Source organism: Amblyomma americanum, chromosome 7, assembly GCF_052857255.1.
Source record: "Amblyomma americanum isolate KBUSLIRL-KWMA chromosome 7, ASM5285725v1, whole genome shotgun sequence".
In the NCBI taxonomy this organism is placed as follows: Eukaryota; Metazoa; Arthropoda; class Arachnida; order Ixodida; family Ixodidae; genus Amblyomma; species Amblyomma americanum.
In genome coordinates, this window is record NC_135503.1 from 4,223,789 (window position 1) to 4,245,400 (window position 21,612).

The window sequence follows — 21,612 nt, forward strand, 5'->3', positions numbered from 1 at the left end:
CGCCACCATTCATGGTTTCTACCGTTCACCGTACACCCTATCGCCACGGTGCAGATTATAGCTTCGGTATGGGGGCTAAGGGTCCGTGGTGGCACCAAGCACCATCACCTTGTGTCTTAAGGTGCCCTTGCAGGGCTGAGCAATTGAACACTCTGAAGTCCTGCATAGGCGTCCTGCCGAGACTGACTACATGCTCAGTGATAATAATAATCTCTGCTATTTGCAGAAAATGGTACATCTTTAAACAAGTGTGAAAAATGAGAAAAAAACTGTGCTCCTCAATGGGAGATTGCTCAGCATGTGAACCAGCTTTGTGAATAAGGTCTGCCTAAACTGGCCTCAGTGATGCTCAAAGATATGTAATCATCCTACTGACTGTTGCATTGCTAAATGCACATCGTAAAATGCCTCTGCTGGCTAGACCACTGGCTTGTTCCCACTCCGATTTCGCACAACGGCAGCACTTGGTAATAAGCTAAGTAGTTTGTTTAATACCACATTTTGGGTGGATACCTGCTTGATTTGGTCTAATTGGAAATCCACATTGTTTGCAGCAACATCAAACCAAAACAAGCTTTTGCAAAGATGGTACTAGTAATGCCATCTCACTGCCACCACAGAAACTAGCACAGTACCATGTAAGTTGTGGTGAATGTGGAAGGGAGAAGGGGGAAGTTTTGAATCTAGCTTGAACATGCTTCCACAGCTATTTTGTCAATGTTAAGCATAGAAAACATCTGAAGACGTGCGATACTCTCTGACAAGTCCTTTCCGCGTTTACTGCAACTTGCATGGTAGAGTGCTTGGTCCTCTGGCGGGCACGAATGGTGTTACCGGTACCACCTTTTCGACAGCTGTTTTGGTTCAATGTCGCTGCAAACAATGTATTTTCAATTAATTCAGACAAAATCAAGCAAGTACCCACCCAGGCATAGTATAAAACAAAAATGAACATTAACTGCCACCTATGTGCGAAATTTGAGAGTGAATGAGCCCGCAAGTTTAGCCAACGGAAGCATTTAAGAGGTGCATTTAGCGATGCAGCAGTCAGTACACAGTTACACAACTTCTCCGATCCCCGTCCAACAAAACGAGACAGTTCCTGTGACTCTTGGCCAGGGGTCTCACCGGCTGTGGCTGGAAGAGGTGCTGTGGGGAGCCACCGCCGGCCCATGCCCCTCCTGCTGGAGTCCAGTTAGTGCCGCCAGTCTTCCCGGCTGGTTTGGGCGACCCCCACTGGTGGCCTCCACCTGAAGTCCTGCAAGAATACACACCAGAGCCACCGCACTGTCACCGCAATGACACTTGGTCTTTGAATTTGCTTCCTGAGATACAAGCTATTGGCCATGCGAGTCTATGGCATCAAACGCTTGCCAATTCGGATGCTATGGGCCTCGTACCAGTTAATTTGAACAGGCTCTCGAAGAAAGACTGCTTCTAGGAATGAAGAGTGCAGCAAGCAGACAAAATTAGCCATACTCTAACCAGAACTGCACGCTGCACAGTCGCCCACGCACCTCTGACATATGCGCCATGGCAGGAGCAACAGAAAACTTGGCAGACACTTAAGCTGCATCGTAGAGGTACAGACACCCAATTCTATTGCGTTGTATTCTTTGAAATAATTGATTAGAAATTAGAATACAGTTAAACCCGGTAAACAGCCGCCACGGTGGCTTAGTGGGAAATGCTAAAGGCCCGTGTAGTGTGCAATGTCGGTGCATGTTAAAGAACCTCAGGTCGTCTAAAGTTCCAGAGCCCTTCATTACGGTGTCCCTCATAGTTAGCTTAAGTTGCTTTGGGATGTTAAACCCACATAAACCATTAACCAAACCAGCAGAGCGAAAATGCGCTGACGGAATAAAAACCATGCTACTCACCATGAATTCTACTCCAAAAGCAATTTATTGGCAAGAAATGTACACCTACTTGCAGAAGGCCGCGATTTTTTTTTCAACACTGCGTTCAGCTCCATCAATGAGAGTTGCATTTTCGACACGCAATATCATTTTAATGAACTCCTGTCTGCTGCCCTGCATTCCCGAACAGCAAACGCACAGCACATCGGTAGCAGAAACAGCATCGCAATGTGTCTGGTGAGGGCGATCATCTTCCGAAGCGCCCCGGAGGCGGCTCCTCAGGGGTGGCGCCAGTGCACCAGAAACAATTTCCAAACCCAACAGGTTCACTATCACAGCTATGTGATTGTCAACCGTCAAAAAATTCACAAAGGCAACTTCTGTTGGCACAGCAATGCCACTGTCATCTCTCACTGTGCGCACTGCACTCACAGCTTGCGCGGCCTCATGACAGTCCAGCATGATAGAAGAAGCCCTCTCGGGCCGGTGGCCTCGAGAGTCTCGAGTCAAGTCTTGCCCAATACAATTTATTATTTCGATCGTGGCCAGCAAATTAATCTTCAGCTCATGAACACCGGAGTTTCGCTAAAAGCCACTCAACACGTGCTTCCGGTAGCCTAAGTTTAACGTATGGATGATGCCTTGATCAAGTCTCATAAAACCGCTGTTGCGTACAGTGGCAGGAAGCAAACCTCAATGTTTTTGAGTGAGACACCACAGCAGTGTGCTGGACAGTTATCCAGGAGGAGGCGAACCTTGCGCCTGCTCATTGCAAGCTCGTCAGGAGGGCTTGCCACTCTTTCGTTGTCAACTTGCAGGATTTAGTGCGCAACAACGCAGCCCAGCAGAATGGCAGCACGACTCGTGAATGCAAACAAAGAAAGCATGGAGGTTGGAGGACGACGATGTACCGCAGAGGTGGCAAAGGCCTCTCCCGAAGCCAGCGCGATAGGTCCGGAGCACGGTGCACGATTATATATAGACCATTTACAAAGAGCAGCTCGCTCTGTCCACAACAGGTGGCGCCACTAAGACTGCTACAATTATTACCCTTCAGAGCTGTCATTAACAGCAACTGTGCGCAGTGCGAACCGATGCTGCGCAACTGGTGCATGAACATCGGGCGGCTCTTAAACCTGGCTCTGGTACGGATGTCATGTGTATTGCTGAAATAATATGCAGAGCTGTCCCGTGAGTTCATGCTGCTTTCTGGGAAAAAAGAACTTAATGTGTTGTTCTGCAAAACAAGCATACCACAAACCCCACGCGCCAGTTTATTTCAGTGCCGGCAGCAGCTGTGAGAATGCCAGAACGAGCTGATGATATGCTCAGCATTAATATGTTGCACCGTTGTCATGTCACGGTGCTATTTTCGCAGTGTATTAAAGAGCATCTTGTGGCTATTAAAGTGACCACATTCATAATTTGTGCGAAGGAAGAAAGTCACTGTGTGCATGCCTGTAACCTTTCTTACTTTCCACAAACACTGATCCAATACATCGAATAATCGATGCTTTTTTGGGCCTTTGCAACAAGTACAGTCGAACCCACTTATAACGATACCGGTTTTAACAATATATCGGTTAAAACAATGAAAAGCTGCTGCACCGTCCACTTTTGTATGTTTTCAATGGTAAAGTAGCCCGCTTACTACAATGCCCGCATGCCGCATTATCAGTTACAAAAATGGAGTCTGGCTCCTGAGTGCTCGTGCCAAAAGGTAGTGGAATGCAAAATCCTTGAAAAGAAAAAAAAAAGAAGTGACATTCTAGCCGCTGCACCCTCCCCGCTGCGCGCTCATACAATAGAACCTGTTTTCTGGCCTTCTCCGCATCGCCAGCCTCGCGCGCCTCACACCCGCTGCCCTTGCACTCCTCCGAACACAAATGTGCTGCACCCATACCTCTACGCTGCGCCACCCTCTGAAACACGAATGGGCCTCGCCAACACGCCGACAGCGCTGATCTGGTCGCTCGCCCCTCATTATGCGCAGTTCTGCCAACGGATTTGGTTGTTTGTGTTAATTGATTGTGTCGAAGTCGTTCCTGGCCACGTGGCTTCTCCATCTCGCTTGAATTGCCGCCGAAACGGAAGTTGGCTGATCCGCCCGCTGATTATCGGACAACATTGCCGGTGAAGAGAAAGCGCATGGCTATCGATTTGGAGACTAAGTGCAGTATCATGAAGGACCATAAAGACAGTAAGAAAGTGTGTGACTTGGTTAAGAAGTACGCACTATTGCAACCAACGGTGTCGACGATTATCCACTTCGCTGAGAAGTTCGACAAAGAAAAGTGCTCGCCTGACAGTGGGCGCAAACGCATTTGACAAGGTGCCTATAAGGAGGTGGAGGAAGCCCTCTACGAGCGAATGATTTCTTGTTGCCCATGCCCAGAACTTGCCTGCCACTGGGCCGATTCTGGCCACAAAGGCGAAGCAGTTTGCCCTGCTGATTAACAGTGTGGACTTCCAGCCAAGTGGCGGCTGGATACAGCGCTTCAAAGAGGTCATGGAGAAGGATGTCAGCATGCTTCGCGTGAGGCAAGCAAGGCTGACAGAGATGGGGTTTTCTTGTGCAAGCCAGTGAGAAGTACATTGCGAGATGCTTGTGGCGATTTCACCCCAGCATTTCTTCACGATTTATCAAGCTGAGAGGCAGCCGCGGCAACCTTCTCGTATTTTTTACAAGGCCCCTTTCGGGGCCACCAAAATGATGCCTCGGCGGAGCTCGCATGTCACTTGCCGTCCATGACCCCTCTTTGCAGTTGTTATGCTTTTTTTCATGCAACCTGTTTATAACAATTATCGGTTATAACAATGGAATTTTCGTGGCACTTGAGTATTGTTATAAGTGGACTCGACTGTACTTTCTGGGCGTCTGCACAGTGCTGGCACTGTCGTGCGCACTTAACGCTAGCACGAGGGATGCAGCAGCGGAACTGGTTTGCGACAATCCTCAGCGGAGGCCTTTCTGCAATTCCCTTGCCCCTATGCAAAGATCGACAGAAGTACCGTATTTACTCGCGTATAACCTGCACCAAAATTTTTAAAAAAGTTTAAAAAGTCGGGGTGCGGGTTATCTGCGAATTTTTTCTTTGGGGGGGGGGGTGTTGGCTTCACGGTAATGCGCGGGTGGCCTCCCCATGTAGTCCGCCATCTCCATCATTGACACTTTTCAAGCCAATGAGGAGCCAACGAAAGGCATAGCCAAATCCACATTCATAATCTGTTTACTCTTCCCCACTCCAATGGCCACGTTTTCTTCAGCCAGTATCAGCCGCTGTTTCGTGTACTACACCCCAGTTTGCACTGTCTGCCTCGTTTGTTTTGGTGTCATGAGTACAACTTGGTGGCAGTGTTTCACAGCGAAAGAGAAGCTGAAGATTATAGCAACTGCAGAAGAAATCAGCAACAGAGCTGCTGCTCGTACTGGATTCCTTCCAAAGCCACTGCACTAATGCGGTGAAGGCTCTCGCCTTGCCGAGACCGGCACCAACCTCGTTATAATACCTGGAGGCATGACGTCCATGCCTCCATGAGGTGTGCCTGAACATCCATGACGTGTGCCTGAACAAGCCGTTCAAGACACGTGAAGCGCCTGTATGCCCAGTGGATGGCCTACAGCCTTTATGCCTTCACACTGACAGGATGTGTGCGAAGGTCTGATATTCCATTGCTGTGCCAGTGGATTGTGGATGCGTGGAAAGCAATAATGGCTGACTTGCTGCGTAAAAGCTTTAAAAAATGTGCCATAAGTAACAGCTTGGATGGTTCAGAGGACAACTAAGAGGCTATGAAACCCTGGATGGCAGCAGTGAGAGAGGCGACGATTGAGAATCTGATAACCAGTGACGTGGTGGTAGTCATTTTATGTTCTGAACACAAAATGATCACAAGTGCAGTTGTATCTTTTTAGAGCATATTTTTTTCAGGCAAACGTGCGGGTTATATGAGAGGTTTCTTTTTTTCTTTTCCATGGAGTTCTAGTTAGGGGTGCGGGTTATACGCAAGTAAATACGGTATGCTAATGCACTGACAGTGGTGAAATTTATGATGACAGGACTTTGTATATTTCAGCCATTCCGGCTAGCTACATCTGTGTGTGCTGAACTCGGGAGCAGTTTTCAGTTTTACTTAGCAAGAGAGCACAGTCGAATGTTGCTGAGCTCCTGAAGCGGCACTTGAACGAAGTCAATACTTTGGGAGCCGGAACATTAACGGGGGACAAATTAATATCTGGGAAATCAACGGGCGATCAGATGTGCACGGTTGGTTGTGAATCTTGTGCACAGTTCTGAGCAGTGGGCATTCTTAATAGCTATGAACACACATTCCTCCGCTCGGCAAAGGTATCAGGCCCTGGAGAACAAACTTTAAGGTAACGCTCTGCTTTTAATCTATGCAGTGTGACAATGAATTATGCAGCCATAATGAGCGTTAGGCGATGAATTGATTTAACAAATAAGAACGTGCAGACGGCTCACCACGGTTTGTTGACACATTCAAACTAATGTTGGAAGAGATGAGTAATAAGTGAGGCGGTAGAACCAACACATACTATACTACTATACATCTATACATCTACTATACATACTACTATACAGCTGGAAAAGCGTCTTGCAGCCGGGCACCAGCGCACCGGCAGCCATCAAAACAAGAAGGCCCGAAGGCCAGCAGTGCCGGATTGGTCATGTGACCAAATATGGCAGCCCCCATGCTTCAGTGCTGTAAAGGGTATATTTAGGTGCTGGCACTGGGCCCAGAAAGCGCAACCAGATCTTGTTTGCTGCTCCTTATGCTTCTCTTGAATGTGGACAGATGGCGCCACACAACGGAGGCTTGTCTAGTCGCCGAGTTGCGGTGGCTGTAGTGCAGGTATTGAGGGACCGTTCGGTGCCACTGCGTGTACATTTCCTTGTTTAAGTGCAATCGGTTTTTGATGTGTACAGAAATCTCAAGGGTATTTGCACATTTTGCCTACATCACACATGCTGTTTCTGCAGCCAGGAATCGGCCCTGCACTGCGGTAGCAGATATCTGACACTACACGCACTACACAATACCGTATTTGCTCTGGGGATTGACCTGCGCCACAGGTCAAGGCAAAGCCACCGCGGTGGCTCAGTGGTTATGGTGTTCGGCTGCTGACCAGAGAGATGCAGGTTGAATCCCGGCTGTGGCAGTCACATTGGGATGGAGGCAAAATGCTAGAAGCCCGTGTACCGTGCAATATCAGTGCATGTTAAAGAACCCCAGGCGGTCTAAATTATCCTCAACCATTCCATTATGGTCTCCTCATAGCCCGAGTCCCTCCGTGATGTTAAACACCTTGAAGCCATACTAAAAAGCTACAGGTGGGCATGCACCAGAGTTTTAAAAGTGGTATTCGATCACCGCAAGTCCGCTAGCCTTAACTGAAGTTGGGTACAAAGTACGCACTGCCCATAATCGCGGCAAGCCTGCTTTTGGACCAGGCTGGGCTTCAAAGGTATGCCGCAACAACCAACACATCACAGTCACCAGGCGCATAGCCTGCAACAACTGCCCATGGGCTCGGAACGCACCACCATGGTACCTTACTCAACGATCACCGGGGGAAGTACCAAACTGCAACATAAAAGCCTAGTGCATGGTGCCCACCACAAAGTAAAACTAGAGAACCTAACGTTCTCGCATTGAGATCCTCTCTGGCATCACAAGACAAGTACAGCCTAAAATGGCACCGAATGCCGGGCACGCCGCTTAGACATGCTACTGCATTCTGCGCATGTACTACAGCGTGAAAATAATCTGTGCCAGTTCACCGCGGTGGGCGGTCAGTGTCAACACTTCAATATATATTCTTACACAGTGGTCCGGAGCTGCCCACACATGCTTGATCGCATGGTAGGTAGCTGCCGAATAGGAGCGCTGCAAAGCAAGGCTGGCCGACGGCGTGGATTTTGAAGGGCTGCTCCCGCTCCTGCATCTCAGTGGATTCGCTGAAGCGCTGCCGGGCGGCCGGGTAGCATGGTTGCCCTGAGAGTACCCGGAGCCAGCGCAGCAGCGCATTGGCGGGCTTTTGGTGACTAATCACAGGCGCTTGGAGTTCAATATATCCAATGTGTAGTTCGTTATAAAGATAATTTCATATGCATAATGCTAGCACTTCCGAGTGTTCAATACAAAGCATATTTTGCCATAACAGTTTGTTACATTCGGGTTTGACTGCACATTGAACACCGCATGGTATTCGACCAATTTATAGTAATTTATAATAAATAATTTATAACTGCATTTCTTCTCTCATGCGGTTGCATCAACCGAACAATGGTTGTGATGTGTAGTTGAACTTAGGTCATGTGCAGCATGGAAAAACTGCAATATAAACGCTGATACGTAGCTTCAACTCCCTACAGCACTTAAACCAGCCTGCTTCAAAAGCTAGAATTACAACAGTTATGTTCCAATCTTGAAATGTTATGGTTCCACTGCCACGCTGCACCACACACGATTTTACTCGTTGTCTGTTATACGGCTCCCGCAACTGTTAGGTTCTATAACTGAAGACTCATCCGATCTTGAAATGTTATGGCTCCACTGCCACGCTGTACCACACAGGATTTTATTTGGTGTCTGTTATACGGCTCTACATAACTGTCGTGATTATTCCTGTCAGCTTAATAATTCCGTAAATAAACTTATCATGAAGCACCGTAATGCACACCATCTTGCTGTTTGGCGACTCCTTTTCCTAATATTGATTGGCCAAACCAGCCCGCACCAACAACTAACAATGGCGAAGCAAGAGGATTTCTAGATTTTCTGCTACAATTTTAACCTCACTCAAGTAATATCGAAAACCACATGCGTAATGCAAAACTGTGCAAACATTTTAGATCTATTACGGACTAATGGCCCAGATAGCGTTCAGCCCATTACGTACCTACCTGAGCTTAGTGACCATCAAACTATTCATGTTAACATTGACCTTAAAGAAATGAGCCCAAAATACAATAAAACCATCAGTCTCCACAACAAAGGTAATTATGATATCCTGAATGCCGAACTAACAACGTTTTTAGTCACGAAGTATTCATGAGAACTGGCTAGTATTTAAGAATAAACTAAATGCCCTAGTCAATGCATTCATTCCCCAAATAACTTTTCGCGCTAAATCCACACAAACCATGGTTTACTAAAAATTAAAAGGTTGGAAAATAAAAAGTGTCTGTTCCACTCAGCAAGATGTCATGGAATGCATAGCACATGAATGAACTACCGCGCTGCAGAAAAATCATTATCAAACTGCTATTCATGACGCCAAGCAGAACATTTTTCATCAAGACCTTCCCAATACGCTCATCGACAACCCCAGGAAGTTCTGGCAAGCCGTCAACCCTCATGAGCACACGATTGCGCTCAAAGATGAACCGGGCGCAGCTATTACTGACTGAGTGCCACTTTAATATTCAACGCAGCGTTCTCATCAGTCTTTACTCAAGAAACCAAAACACAACTTCCTGCACCCAATTTACTCTTAGAGCATCCTATGCCAGCAGTCACACTTTCCTCACCGGGTATTGTGTCCCTAATTCAAAATATGAAAATTTTACCTTCACCTGGTGTAGACAATATTAACTCGAAACTTCTAAACAACACTAGTGGTATTTGTGCCAAGTTCTTATGCTTACTTCTTACACAGTCACTCTCATCAGGACAACTACCGGACAATTGGAAAACTGGAAAGGTCGTTACAGTCTACAAATTAGGTAACAAAGATTCATCGCTAAAATACCGTCCCATTTCCCTTACTAGCGTACCCTGCAAAATCATGGAACCCGTCATCGATACGCATATCAAACTTTCTCGACTCGACCTAATTTTTTCATTCGTCACAGCATGGTTTTCAAAGGGCCTTTCTTGTGAAATGCAGCTAGCCCTATTTATTCATGATTTACATGCTATATCTCGATTCTAATCTACAGATCGACGCCATTTTCCTGGATTTTGCAAAAGCATTTGACAAGGTACGTCATAAACACTTAATCCTAAAACTTCCCCATTTGAACTTGCCCTCCCCGACATACTAAAAAGGATAGAAGAATTTCCGACTAATCGCTCACAGTTAACAATCAAAATTCCAATATGCTACCAGTAACATCAGGCACCCCTCAAGGTTCTGTACTAGGCCTGCTTGTATTCCTAATTTATATTAATGACTTACCGACCAATGTGCGTTCGCATGTTCACTGACGACTGCATTGTTTATTGTACAGTTACTATTGCCTCCGACCAAACATACGTTCAAGATGACTTAAACCACACAGGAATGGTGCAACCGCTGGCTAATAAAACTTAACCCTCATAAATGTAAACGTTTGTCCTTCCACCAGTCAGTTTCATCATACAAATACTTAAGCGCCGCGCTGTTTAACAACTTATCATGGGCTACGCACGTTACTAACATTTCCTCTGCTAGTAAAACATTCTGGTATTTAGGACGTCATCTTCGCCACGACCCACAAAAGGTAAAATTACTAACGTATAAATCTCTTGTCAGGTCAAAGTTATAATATGCATCGCCAATTTGGAACCCTCATCAAGTTTACCTTATCAATGCGCTCGAGTCACTTCAAAACAGAGCGGCCAGATTCATTCCTTCCTCCTATTCATACGACACCAGTGTGACATCTTTAAAAGCGGAATCCAGCTTAGCGCCCGTTTCACTTCGCTCTCATATTTCTAGCCTCTGCCTATTCCATAAATTTTTCCATAGTTCGCTGCGCTGCGCTCCCTACATTGTCCCGCCAGCCGTCATATCTCACCTCATTCGTCATCCTTTCCAAGTGTTTCGCCCACGTGCCCGTACTGTTACCCGTGCTGCTTTATTTTTACCATGTTTTTGTAGACTGGAACGACCTCTCGAGCGACATTGCTACCATCACGTGACCATTGACATTCGCTGAAGCTGTTACCAACCGCTTTTTAACACCCGCCCCCTTATGTAATACCCTCAATGGATCATTAACATATTAAAATGAAATAAAATGAAATGAAATGACGTATGAACAGTTACATTTGGGGTTTCGTGAATAGTACTTTTTCCAAACCAAATCAAATACAGTATAATCTCGTTGAAAAGTTATTTTTAATCGTGAGAAAAACATCCGGGAAAACATATGATCCAAGCTGCATGATTTTGAAAAATGTAACTGTTGAATGAGGTAAAAAAGACATTGACAATTTCACTTTATAAAAACGTTGATTGGCATTTCTTGGCGCGAGAGCTGAACAGATCCTATTCCAGAGCTCGCTGAATTCAGCCCGCATTCGTGCATTCTTTAACGCGGAAGGAAATTCATAACGCATCCACTCCGTCATTGACGTCAGTAACGGAAGTAACCAAAATCTCTTCCTTGTCATTTTCGAATGCTTCGCCCCTTTGCGCCCAAGTACCGTGGGAAAGAAAGCCTCCGCGGCGGCTGATTGTCGCAGTGTTCCTGCTTTTTATGCTGCATTTCCCAGACCGAGCCCGTTCTATATAGTAAACGCATCACTGTAGTTCGTAGAAGCTTCGCCTCCTTTCCCTTAAGCACGCGAAAAAACCTCAGCGTTTCTCATCTTCATACTGCATCCCCACAGAAGCAGCCATTGCGAATGCTAGCAAGAAGTTTTTATTTTTTTTGTTTTTGGTGGTGATGGTGGTGCTTCGCCTCGTTGCATCATAGCAATGCAGAGGAGCCACCACGACGGATGACTGCCGCAAAAAAAAAATGACGCCTTCCTTCTCGTTCGGTCCACTTGTATGTTTGCACATGTGCGGCTTGTCAATAAACATATTATATGACAATTTGTCTAAATTTTAGACGTAATAGCTGAGAAATAGTGTTTCCTGGGAACATATTAACCAGGAAAAATATAGTGTAACTCTTTAGGACATTTTTAATATCTGTGGTTTTGAGCATACGAACCGGGAAATCGGTATGAACCAGGAACGTATCAACAAGGTTTTACTGTATATGCAACGGCTTCGTTCGAAAAAACCAAAATTTCCTACGGCTAGTTGAAAGCAACACTTTCACGGTTTGCTGTGAAATTTTTTCGTGTGGCCCAAGCTGTTGGCGGCTAGCAATGTAGGTGCTACATGCAGCTGGCTCCAATTTGGCAGTGGCACTGTGGTGGACAGACAACCAGGTCTGCACTCTTTCATTTCGAAAGCAGCTATAGAGCACTACTGCCAAGCTGCAGTTGACCTGTTTGACTGGTGCAGCAAGTGCAAACAAACTGAAGGGACATTTACTACAAGCTGCTATAAAGACAAGCAATATCAGAAAGAAAAGAATATTAGCACTTTTTCCCACTACAAAGGAAGAGTTAACGAGCAAACTTGCCACTGTAATGTGATGGTCGAGAAGTAACTACGAGACCTGGGCTTTTTTGCTTGATACCCAGTGTAAAGAAGAACTGAAACCTCCAGAACTACAATGCAGGCACAGGTGAAGAGAGCAGCATTTGTGCCAGACCAAGAAAGACATAAGACCTACTTGCGTGCCGCAGCTTGCTTGGGGCCATTGATGTCAAGGTTCTGTGCAAGACTAGCCAGCGTGGCATCCAAGTCGCCCTTCAGCAGGCCTCCCCCTGTGGAAGCGGGTGCCTTTGAGGCAGCAGCAGCCAAGGGGCTCTCGGCTGCGGAGGGCACAGGGGCTGCCGGGCTGGGTAGCCCACCCATTAGTGGCCGAGGCTGCAGAACATCTCCAAACGAATCCATGCCTGTAAAGAGAAGCACAGACTGTTGCCCTCAAGCTGCACACTCGCCACCACCGATAACCGGGTGCAAACTCAACAAACTGCAACCAAATGTAATGGAACCAAGGCTTCCATGCCAACCAAGGTGAACAAAGCGCAACATTGCGCCACCTGACAGGACTGCACTGTGAGCAGGCGATGAGGCACCGCCCATGGCTTGCTGGATGGCAAAGTTGAGGTCATCCAGGGCCGACGCAGGCCTGGCTGGTGGCTTGGACATAGCTGGAACCGGCATAGCTGTGCCACCCACTGTTGCTGCGCCGGCCATTGGAGCGGCAGGCATTGCAGAACCGGCCATCATTCCACCAGGCATCGCAGAACCGGCCATCACTGCGCCAGGCATCGCAGAACCGGCCATCACTGCGCCAGGCATCGCAGAACCGGCCATCGCTGCGCCAGGCATCGCGGAACCGGCCATTGCTGCACCGGGCATTGCTGGACTGGCCATCACTGTACCAGGCATCGCCACACTGGGTATCGTTGCGCTAGGCATCGCTGCACCAGGCAAGGCTGCACCAGTCGTTGCTGCTCCAGGCATTCCTGAACTGGCTGTTGCCACGCCGGGCATCACTGCGCCAGGCATCGCTCCGCCAGGCATTGCTGGTCCAGGTGCCACTGGCTTTGCCATCGCTGGCCTGGGCATGGCACTGGAGGAGACCTCCTGTGGCTGGCCCTGGTCAAAGCCCAGCCAGCCGGCCGGGGCGGCACCACTGGTGGCCGTGTTGGCTGGCTCGAAAGGCTCATTATGCCAGGGCTCCTCTGAGGTGTCCAGATCGCCAAAGCCAGGCTCCGGCATATGTGCCAGGATAGGAGTGGTGCCGGCGCCCCGCATCAACTCGGCCGTGGGTGACGGTGACGAAGAACGGGGGGGCGGGGGCTCAAGGGTGGGCAGTGTCAGCCCACCCACCGTCGGTCGCACCTCCTCTTCCTCATCTGGGGATGGTGTATGATCTAGCAAGGTTCCCTGCCAGCACCCCCGCCCCTCCTCTGTCGCATGCTCCCTAGCACTGCAGCTCCCAGCTTACTCTGGCCAACGCTCACAGTGTGGCCTAACAAAGCAGCACACCACAGCTGTCGTAACAGCACTTCTGAGGCCCCCTCAAGAGACTGGTCACTGAATGCTGCCAACCGAGTGCTCACACACGGGCAAAAAAAAAAATGGAGGGGGGCTCAACAAATGGCCATCCTGACAGCAGGTCAATGAAGCAGCAGCAAGCAAAGGAGTCCAAATGACAGGAGTGCATGTGCTCAAGCAGGGTGCGCTCATGCACCACAAACACAAAGCCACATAACTGAAATAACCAAATTGCAAACGTAAACTATTTAACTCTTTCGTTACCATGCCAGTAGGCTTCGATCACAGATGATCAAAAAATTCAAATTGCTAATACAGCACGACCACGGCAGTTACAGACTTGCTGAGTCATCTGGTTTGTTGTTCACACATTGAACTTTCATTTCCTGCGTAAGTTGTATTTTTGCCGCAAGGTAGCAACTTTTTAAATGTGCTTGAAGTTGAGGGTGCGGCGTCGAACGCTCTGAACAAGGCGTCAAAGTCTGGAACAGCAAGCGCTGGAAACAACCCTGTTGCACGCAATTCTGCTGAGTCTACAGCATTTATTTTTTATTCGAGCAGCAGGGACTCCGACGACGATGTTACATTGCCAGATTCCGTTTCCGAAGCTGAAACTATGCAACTAGAGCCCAGAACGTTGGCCTGTTTATTTTCTTGTTCCCGGTTCGTTTGAGCAAAGTGGAGCACTCCTATGGCGCCGCTACGGTGATGCTGTGCCATCTAGTTTGTTGTTCATTTCGTTTTATGTGTAGACTGCAATTTTCTCATGAAGTGCGAATTTTTGAAATGCCCTTGAACCGGAGGCCACGGCATAGGGCGCTCCCAGCGTGACGACGGTGCGCACTTGCAAAAACCCCGCTACACGCGATTCTACTGCATCCACAGCACATATTTTCAAAGCATCGAGTAGCAGGGTCTCTCAGATGACATCGCATTGTTGGATTTTGGTTCATATGCTCAAAGCTGCGGAAACAGAGCTCGGAAGATTAGCCTGCTAGTTTTGCTTTCGGTTTCCGGCACGCTTATGCGAGCAGAGAGCTGCTATGAAGCATAGGAAGTCTCTTGTCTCTACAATGATGCGGTGCCATCTGGTTTGTTGTTCAGAAATAGTTTCATTTTTCTAAGTAGACTGCAATTTCCTCATGAGGCGGGAATTTTTGCAATGCCCTTGAAGCGGAGCTTACAGTGTAGGCCGCTCCAAGCATGGCATCAAGTGCAAGGACTGTGCGCGCTCGAAAAAATCCCACTGCATCTAATTCTACTGCATCGGCAGCAAATATTTTCGATGCATCGAGTATCAGGGCCTCTGACGAGATTTTGGTTCAGACGCTGAAAAGGCGCAAACAGAGCATGGAACGTTGGCCTGTTAGTTGCATTTGTATAATTTTTCTCAGTTTTTCCTGAAATGATATTAGTTACAATTGTATTTAATAATACTTCCATTTTTTGTCGGACTGTACAAATCATATCAAGGAAAACACTGAAATCAGCCTTTTCGAAGAGCGTAAGGAAAAAATTTCTAGCTCAAAAAAGTATTTGAGTTAAAACTTTTACATTTTAGTGCCAAGTTATAAAAAGAACTTGAATTTTGTAATTTCTAGAATTTTTTAATAAATTACCTTGGAGAGTTATTGTCATGTGAATACGAATTTTTTGTTCCTTTTTAATTTTTGTTATTTTTCTAATTTTTTTGCAATATTTAAAACACTATTACTGTTGAAATAAATTTGATTAGGAAGTGCATTCATTTCAATCATTGTTATATATTTTGTACACTTTTACTTATCATACTGTTTCAAGAAAAAATGTGACTGAGACCTATGAAAAACAGTGCTTTTTCCCATGGTAATGAAAGAGTTAAGCATGACAGAATGCAGCATAAAAGACTTCACCATAAGCCGCTTAAGTTATCAGTTTCTAAAAACAAGGAATCCAACTACAGTGCAATTAAAGTATGCTTAAACAGTACCATTGGTTTTACAAGCAATAAGTAGTCTTACATTATTTAGGAATGTTTTTCTCTTTCTGAACCCAGATCCAGCATCCAATTCTTTTTATATACACTGCCAAATACTGGCATTAATTACCTGATGCAAGTGATGCACTGATTCTTTTGAAACACTTATGTGAAACACCCACTGAAACTTTCCACATTCTCACATCCATACAAATTGCCAAGGCACTGCATTCATTAGTGAACCTCCATAATAATTACCTCGAACTCTCACCTACAATACAGTTCGCAATCCACTACGCTCCACAGAAGCAGTGGCAATGAGCAACAGATATCAATTTGCGTGCTACATAAAGATGTGAAATAATCCGCATCATTTGTGCAAAAAATTGCGGATGTTTTATGTCCTGAAATGCACGTTCATTCCGGCAAAGAATACAGTTATCAAGAGCTGTAACTTTTTGCAGGGGCAATGAAGGAGGCCTAGTTTTAAGGCAGCAAGGTCAATGCACACGTTTTAATAGCAACAGCAGTTTGAGTCAAAGCAGACTTCACCAGTTTGTGACTCCCCACTATTCCACGGTCCATTTAGTAGCATAGTGAAATTAAAGGGACTCTGAAGACAAATACCTAGACAGCTAAACTGAAATACTATTAGTGTTCCAAGGTTGCAAATAAGCCAGTTTTATTGGCAACAGTGCATACATAGGAGAGAAAATTAAATAAAAGCAAAATATGTGCAGCAGGGCCCCTTGAGTATTGCAGTAACCTCAGCCAGTAAAGCAAATTATTTGCAGGCCACGAATGGCTCATCTCTTTCACGCGCAACGCTAATTTATATAGGCAAGTACTGTAAAAACCTGAGGAAAGCAGTGCAGTGGGTGTGCAGCCAAAGAGTGGGAAGCATCACTTGCTTCCCATGCCGCTCAGTAGGTTCGTGTGGCACTGCTATGCAGCAACTTCAGAAGCGCAAACCAAATACAGGCTTTCAGGGCCACCTGGACTTGGCCCAACAAAGTGCGCTAGGCTGTGACAAGTCAACGACCATGCTGCGGGCACTAACTACACAAAGAAGTTTCCACGCTGTCATCTGTGCAGACTGATGCTCTGACACTCGTCACCGTGATGTGTGATCACAAATAAGAGTGACATGCACAAAAAATTCACTGTTTTTACATCCACAAACACTGTATATGCCATATTTACTGGCGTAATGAACCCACTTTTTTTCCAGAAAAGTTGACATCAGTTTGGGGATTTCAGGCCCTCCTTCTATCATCAACAAACCACGCCGTCAGGTGCATTTGTGCCCCTAGTGTTTAGCATCGTTCACTTTGACAAGATCCAGCAATTTTGTGCTAGCCGGGGGGCGCCGGCCAATAGCGGCGAGATAACGCGAACATGCTGAACACCGGCCCTTAAGGTCTGGGGTGTGTTTTTTACTGGGAGGTTAAAAACAGGACAGTGACGAGTGTCTAATGCGAGCATTTAAGCTTTAGCTTAGAGCGCACAGTGTCTTGGCACTCTGCCAAGTTCGTGGTCCGTTGACGTCAGTAACAAAAGTAACCAAAATCTCTTCCTTGTCATTTTCGAATGCTTCGCCCCCTTTGCTCCCAAGCACCGTGAGAAAGCCTCCGCGGCGTCTGATTGTCACAGCGTTTCTGCTTTTTAAGCTGCGCATCCCAGACCTGGCCGTTCGTATATAAACGCATCGTGGTAGTTCGTAGAAGCTCTGCCTCCTTCCCCTTATGCACCGCTAAGAAACCTCAGCATTTGTCCTCTTCATGTCACGCCCCTGCAGAGACGGCCGTCGCGAATGCTAGCGCGCTGTTTTTATTTTTTGTTCTTGGTGATGGTGGTGCTTCTCCTCGTTGCATTGAGGCACCGCAGAGACGCCACCATGGCGAATGACTGCCGCAAACAACATGTCGCGGGCCCTCTTGTTCGGTGCACTTATGTGTTTGCGCATGTGTGGTTTGTCAATAAACGTATTATATGACCACAATTTGTCAAAATTTTAAACGTAGTACCAAGAGATTGTGTTTTCTGGGAATGTATTAACCGGGAAAAATATAGTCTAACTCTATGGAACATGTTTAATGTCCGCAATTTTGAGCGTATGAACTGGGAACGTATCAACGATGTTTTGCTGTACTGCATTTACGTAGCATAGCAATTGTTTGCGAATGTGCAATTAAGAAGAAAAAAGATATTAAACTCCTCAATGCGCAGTTGCCAGCACAGATAATTCTTCCTGATGCCGTATTTGTTTCCTTATGCCACAACCAGATACCTAGCAAGCATACTAGCTTGAGACAGGAAGGGACCACGCTGAGACAGACAAGAGTTTGCGAAGAGCCCTGTCAAAGAGGAGTCCATACTCCCATGCTCCAGCCCATGTGGATATATGGCAAGCACTGAGAAGGCCTACCTGAGGCAGCTGCGGGGGGCACCGATCCAAAAGCAGCGGCAAATGAGGCGTCTGACGCAAAGGTGCCCGAGGGCGTAGACACTGGTTGGGACATGAATCCTGCACACATTGGTAGAGCCACACTTGAGGGCAGCCCAAACCAGACAAGCACCATCGATGCTGGGCTTGTCCCATTGGAGGAGGAGGAAGGGAAGGGATGAAAGGAAGTGGCCTCGAGTATCTGGTTGCACAAAATCAATACCCATAATTTCGTGCCTATCTGATTTTTTGCAGAATGAGCGCAATGATTAGCTCTGTGCCATTTGGCGTCGTGCAAACAATCTGCAGCGGACAGCCTAGCACTGTCCACAGTTACATCGTTTTGCTAGGTCGCTCGGATGCCTTTCTTCGTGGTTGAGAAGCATTAGCTAGAATTTTCACGGAGAGAAAAGAGCGCTGCACTCATAGCACAGAGCAAGAATACAAGATGAGGAAAAACTGGTCTCTAGTTGCAAAATATGGTGGCAAATGCTCTGAGCAACTTCAAGCCACTCGCACTCCGATAGCGTCTGGTCGCAGTCAGTGTGACCCCCATTCCTTCCTAAAAGGGCCAGTATATCATTTTAAATAAGATGTGCGCACATCCCGTTGCCGTGTCCAGTGCACTCGTCAAAGGAAAAACTGGTGCACAAATAACCAAATATCACATAATTCATCAAACAATTCACTATAGGGAAGTTTGTGGACTGCGTCAATGAATTATCTGTTCTGCAAACGCTGAGATGCATTGAAGAGTAATCAAACCTGCAGCAAGATGGATAGAAGATGGCAGAAAAAAGTGCTGCTAAATGCTCCTCATCCACAAAATAACCGCTTGTTGATTCGAATTCGGACTTCATGGGACCGGAAAGTTTTTAATTATGAGTGCAAGTTCATCAGAGAACACAGCTTATCAGCGTGCCTTTGTTGCAATATACGCAGTCTCATCTTACAAGTGTCTCGTGAGCATTCTTACTCGTCAGCCCACCAAAACTAAGAAAGCGCACTTAGAGCTGCCCTCCAGTTGACAGTGTGAAGCAGGGTTAGTAGGCTGACCATTGGTGGTGAACTGTGCAAAGGCTAGCTGCTGCTGCTGCTGCTGCGTCTGCTGCGGGCTCTGCACCGTGGGTGGTGGTGGCGCTGGGCTGGGCTCGGCAAACGGGTTCCCCAGGCAGAGCAGGTCATCACTGGCAGCAGAAGGGACGGCAGAGAACAGGTCCAGCACAGGCTCACTGCTGCTGGCCAGAGGCTCTGGCGACGCCGACAGGAAGGGATTGGTGCTGGCCTCAGCCTCCTTCAGATGCCGCTCCTGCAGCCAGGCACACACACCAGCTGCAGACCCGCACAGAGACCCCGCCCCATGGCATGCACTCGACAGCCATGCTCTCACCTCGGCACTGCCCACGGCTGGCTGGAATGAAACGTGCACGTGTCAGACACACTTTTGCAGACTGGTTAGTGTTTGCTCCCACAAAGGCATCAGTGTTTAAGAGAGGACCCTGATCTTTAAAAAATTTTTGTATTACTAAAGCTGCAACTATGAGATCTTCAGGGAACATGTACTTTTGTGTGCCAATTCTAAACATGTCATTTAATTTAATGTAAAACAAGTCCTTGAGCACTTACAGAATATGTTCTACAGCTCTTTGGAGAAACCTTTTAATAGTGTCCACTGCATGCAACTTGATGAAATGCATGCCATTAGTTTTTCTTCACATCAAGAAATGCGATACTGATGAAATTATCTTACCTACCACAGAACTTGAGTCATGGAATATTGAAGCTGCAACTTCAGAAACTGGAATAATAGGTTGCATTCCCGTTTCTAGAGTGGCAACTTCAATACCCTATAACAATAGTTCTAAAATAGGCAGGATGATCATTTTAGCCTCAATGTGCTACTTGACGTCAAGACAAGCCAATGGTATACATTTCAATAAGTTCCCTGCAGCGAAATTTCTTATGTGCTCTCTCCAAAAGACTTGCATTAACGTAGTGCATAAATCTGGTTTATGGGGTTTAATGTCTCATAGAGACTGGCTACGAGAGATGACGTAGTGGAGAACTTCGGAAAATTTAGACCACCTGAGGTTCTTTAGCATGCACTGACGTTGCATAGTACATGGAGTCTAGCATTTTGCCTCCATAGAAATGCGACCACCATGGCCGGGATTGAACCTGCGTCTTTCAGGTCAGCAGTCGAGCACCATAACCACCGCAGCGGCGGCGTATTGCACAAGTGCACAGGGACTTGCTTTACATGAAATTAAATGAAATTTAGAATCAACACACAAAAATACGTGTTCCCTCAAGATTGCATAATTGTGACTTCATTAATGAAAAATTTTTTCAAAGAGCAAGGTCCCCACTTAAAAGTTAAGCCAGCAGTATACTGCAATGCTGACACAGACCTGAACAATGCAACAAGCTACACCACTGAAATTCAAGAGCAATGGTCATCATGCTGAAAACCACTGCAAGGAGGCAGAAAAGGAATCAACAGGGGGCACCTGCATAGCAGCTTACAAAAATTCCCTGGTTGTTTATCCCTTAGGTAATGCAATTCAGAGCACAGCGCTTCTCGCTACGCATTCAGCAGCTGTGTGTTTCACTGTGATAGAACTGGTTGGATGTACTGCGCCGTGCTTTTGCATCGCGCTTATATAGCCATGTGTATTTCATAGTAGGCTGTTCACTCTGCATGCATAATGAAGCATGACTTTAGTTCTGCCACTGCATGCGTCAGTAACGGCACATGCATGACCACCACGGCCACCTTTTGCCCATGCTTACATAGCTGGTTCTGCTTCGACTGCGCATACAGCTGAATCCCTACATCGGCATCATTTACCCTCTGCTCCGGCAGTGCACTTAACACCTGTGTCTGCCTCACTCATGGTAGAATAACAGGCTGGATATACTGTGCTGCACTTTTGCGTCGCACTCGTATAGATGCCACCCTGTGGACACCCTCCACCAGGGGAACCATCATCCAGTTGCATCACTCCAACAACGCCATGAAAGACTGTGGTGATCTCTGAAGAGCTATGCTCTAGAACAAAATTAAAAGTAGCATAATTATGTACGTAAATATTCACAAGAGCTTTAAATGGGCAGAAGTATACAGACAGCATTTAATGCTGGCTGCGATAGTCATAATGCACTGGCAAATCAGCAGTCCATTTAGAGAGCTTCCTTTTAAAGGCTTGCCAATGTGCCGCAGCCCAGTAATTAGCGCAACTCATTTTTTATGGAATGTATGTGCACGGTGCAAGGTGCCAGTCATGAACCCCCAGGCACCGAAAATAGAAGGGGCTTGAGGCAACATATGCATGTCAGCTGGTCTGTGGAAACAGCAAGCATGAGCAAAGATGAATTCCTCACCCCCCCCCCCAATGCAACATTTTGTCCTCATACTCTAGCGGTGGCAGAGACCTCCCTATAGTACTACTCTCTTCATGCCCTGGCACCATCATCAGAAGCACAC

The 21,612-nt window shown here is 46.7% G+C and overlaps 1 protein-coding gene across 12 annotated transcripts in view; it reads right to left on the reverse strand.

Moving 5' to 3' along the window:
- lap (phosphatidylinositol-binding clathrin assembly protein lap) overlaps nt 1–21,612 on the reverse strand; it is a 51,869-nt gene that overhangs the window by 12,602 nt on the left and 17,655 nt on the right. For 3 of the 12 annotated variants that reach the window (XM_077630832.1, XM_077630829.1, XM_077630830.1), the window contains 6 exons: nt 19,516–19,536; nt 19,182–19,434; nt 18,108–18,206; nt 12,759–13,580; nt 12,386–12,611; nt 1,129–1,258 (listed from right to left, as the gene is read on the reverse strand). In XM_077630832.1, coding sequence (XP_077486958.1) covers nt 1,129–1,258; nt 12,386–12,611; nt 12,759–13,580; nt 18,108–18,206; nt 19,182–19,434; nt 19,516–19,536 — 1,551 coding nt within the window. The remainder of the gene's footprint in view (nt 1–1,128; nt 1,259–12,385; nt 12,612–12,758; nt 13,581–18,107; nt 18,207–19,181; nt 19,435–19,515; nt 19,537–21,612) is intronic. The other 9 variants (XM_077630833.1, XM_077630831.1, XM_077630837.1 and 6 more) reach the window with 5 other exon arrangements.